At 58.2% G+C, this 2,416-nt stretch overlaps 1 protein-coding gene across 1 annotated transcript in view; it reads right to left on the reverse strand.

The window, feature by feature from the left end:
- Positions 1 to 202: 202 nt before the first annotated feature.
- The window catches only part of RUSC2 (RUN and SH3 domain containing 2), a 17,033-nt gene continuing 14,819 nt past the window's right edge, over positions 203 to 2,416 (reverse strand). Inside the window, exons 10-12 of the mRNA XM_010133359.1 lie at positions 1,871 to 2,416; positions 1,037 to 1,210; positions 203 to 731 (exon numbers count right to left, since the gene is read on the reverse strand). The exon at positions 1,871 to 2,416 is cut by the window's right edge and continues 15 nt beyond it. Of these exons, the coding sequence (XP_010131661.1) occupies positions 551 to 731; positions 1,037 to 1,210; positions 1,871 to 2,416 (901 nt within the window). The 3' untranslated portion in view covers positions 203 to 550. The remainder of the gene's footprint in view (positions 732 to 1,036; positions 1,211 to 1,870) is intronic.

The raw sequence follows: 2,416 nt of genomic DNA on the forward strand, positions 1-2,416 counted from the left end.
GAACCTACCTTGCAGCCCCCCATCAAGCTTCAATGCAACCCATCAGCCCAGCCTTGCAAAGACCTTCTCAATGCATGGTGCTCCCACCCCTGTGGCTGACGATTTCAGGGATGCTGAAGGCTGCAAAGTGCACTGCCAGCCCCAGGGAGGGGACAGCCAACATCCTGCACTATCCTGTGTGAAACTGAGCCGGGCAGGGGGGCAGTGTTGCCCTGACAGGGTCTGCTTGGGTTTCTGCTATGTACGAGTCCACGGCCTAAGGGTGCTGGAGATGGCGTGGGGTGGAGGGGGCTCAGGCGGAGCCCGTGTGGCTGCATGCATGGTGATGCCTGGCAATACGAGGTGCAGCTTACAGAAGACTCTGGGGGCCAAGTTGGCCTTTGGCAGCTGCACGAGGAGGAGCAAGAATGAACCACCTATGGTTACTGTATTCTGTAATGGCAAGAAAGGTAAGAAACTAGCAAGAAGCTGTGTCTGTTCCTCTGGCAGGGTGGCCTTCCCCAGAGGAGCCTCAGCAGCCCATGGTACTGTGCTTGGCCTCCCAGCCACCTCAATAGTCCTCGTCCTCCGGGTGGGTGACGTACATGATGGGCACCAGTCCCTTCTCGGAGCCGAGGCTGCACTGCAGCCAGTCACCGTCCACCTTGGAGACGACCTTCAGTATATCCCCTTTGTTGAAGCTGAGCTGTCCCGCCTCGGTGGCGATGTGATGGCAAAGAGCTTTCACCTCACTGCAGGCAGAGGGAGGGGAGGAAGGGTTAGCTCACCACAGGGCACTCACCCTGCTGAAGCCCAGGAACTGCATGCACAGAGGAGTAAGGAAAACACCCACTGCCTCCCCCTCCAGCAGGGCTCCCAGCTACCCCCAGCTTCCCCTCACCTGCGGAGCTGCAGAGTTGATGGATGCATCACCATCCCAAACCATCCCCTAGTCCATGACTACAAAGGAGGCAGGTGAACTGCAACAGGCAGAGCCCTGTCAGCTCCAGCCTACTATCTCCCAGCACCTGCAGGATGGCCCCATGGTGCCACTCACCAGGGAGGGTTGGGTGACAGACCCCGGGCTGGCCGCACTGCACGGAGTACTTCAGGTGGCTCTGGCTGGGGAGGGTCTGGCTCAGGGGCTGCTTCTCGCCACATGCTTGCCCCGACCGTCTGGGCCACCAGCTGGAACACAGACTTGTCCAAGCTCAGCCAGCCGGAAGGCAACCTGCAAGAAGGAGACAGAAGCAGGAAATGACAGGGAAGCTTACCTGGGGGCAAGGAGCAGCCGCCCTCATGGCAAGGTCATGCCTTAGGGGTCTGACTCCACGCACAAAGTGCACTGTTGACCCCAGGCTGTCTCATGGGAAGGAGGGCTCAGCGTCCTGCAGAAACAATATGGGCTTGACTGGGACGGGCACTTCCAGTGTCCATAGAAGCAAGAAGGGTGCAGATGGAGAGGCAATGCGTGGAGGTCTCAGCCACATGGGGCAACTTTAAGTCTCCTCCTTGCCCACTGTGTGCAAAAGGGATGGTTCTATATTCTGTTCTCCCTTATGATGTACTTTCGGGAGCGATAAGGTGATGATTTGGGTTGTGTAGCAGAAGCCCTTCTTCCAGAAGAGGGGATTAGGAGCTGAAGCAGTGGTGGACCTCAGGCAGAACAAGAAAGCCTGTGAGATGGATGAGCAGGGGCAGGAGCTGAGGGGAGCAGTGGTGTGATAGCAATTAAGACAGGTAGGCAGGCAGGCAGGGCTAGGCAGGGGCGACAATCTCTGTTCACACACTGCATCTTGTGTACCACCGTGGTGTAGCTGGCTATTAGACTACACTACTGCAACCCCAGGCTAACGAGCTTTCCTGTGCCCCAAACCATCCCCGTCCTTACCTGTTAGGCTGCCTGGACTCTTTTTGCACCTTTCTGGATCCAAACAAGTGTCCCCACTTGATGGGCTGACTGCCCTCTGACGCACTGGTGTTGCTCTCCTCTTGGGGGGCTGCTGCTGCTGCTCCTGCTCTTTGCTGAGTCCCCATCTCCTCCTTGCTGCGCTTCAGCTCTGTAAGCACCGAGTCTGGGGGGCTGCCCATCCAGAATGGCCAGCTCCGTTCCTTCACCTCTTCGCTGACCAGTACCTGCTGGGGCTTTTCCAATGGCTCTTCCACGGCTTCAGGGCTTGGCTTGCTCGCAGCCTTGGGCCTCTCCTCCAAGGCGCCCTCAGCAATGGGACAAGCCTCTGCACCCTCCACTACCCCTTCACGGGGAGGCGGTGCCTTGCGGGTCTCTGCTGACCTGGGCACACCATTCAAAGCCTTCTTCTTCTCATAGCGGATGAACTTTGAGCCCTCAGCTGAGCCCTCGATGTAAATCTGTGAGCTCTGCATGAGCTGGTACCACCAGCCCGCCTGCTTGTCCTTCTTCCCCTCCCACATGCTC

This window comes from Buceros rhinoceros, unplaced genomic scaffold (genome assembly GCF_000710305.1).
Source record: "Buceros rhinoceros silvestris isolate BGI_N320 unplaced genomic scaffold, ASM71030v1 scaffold14653, whole genome shotgun sequence".
In the NCBI taxonomy this organism is placed as follows: domain Eukaryota; kingdom Metazoa; phylum Chordata; class Aves; order Bucerotiformes; family Bucerotidae; genus Buceros; species Buceros rhinoceros.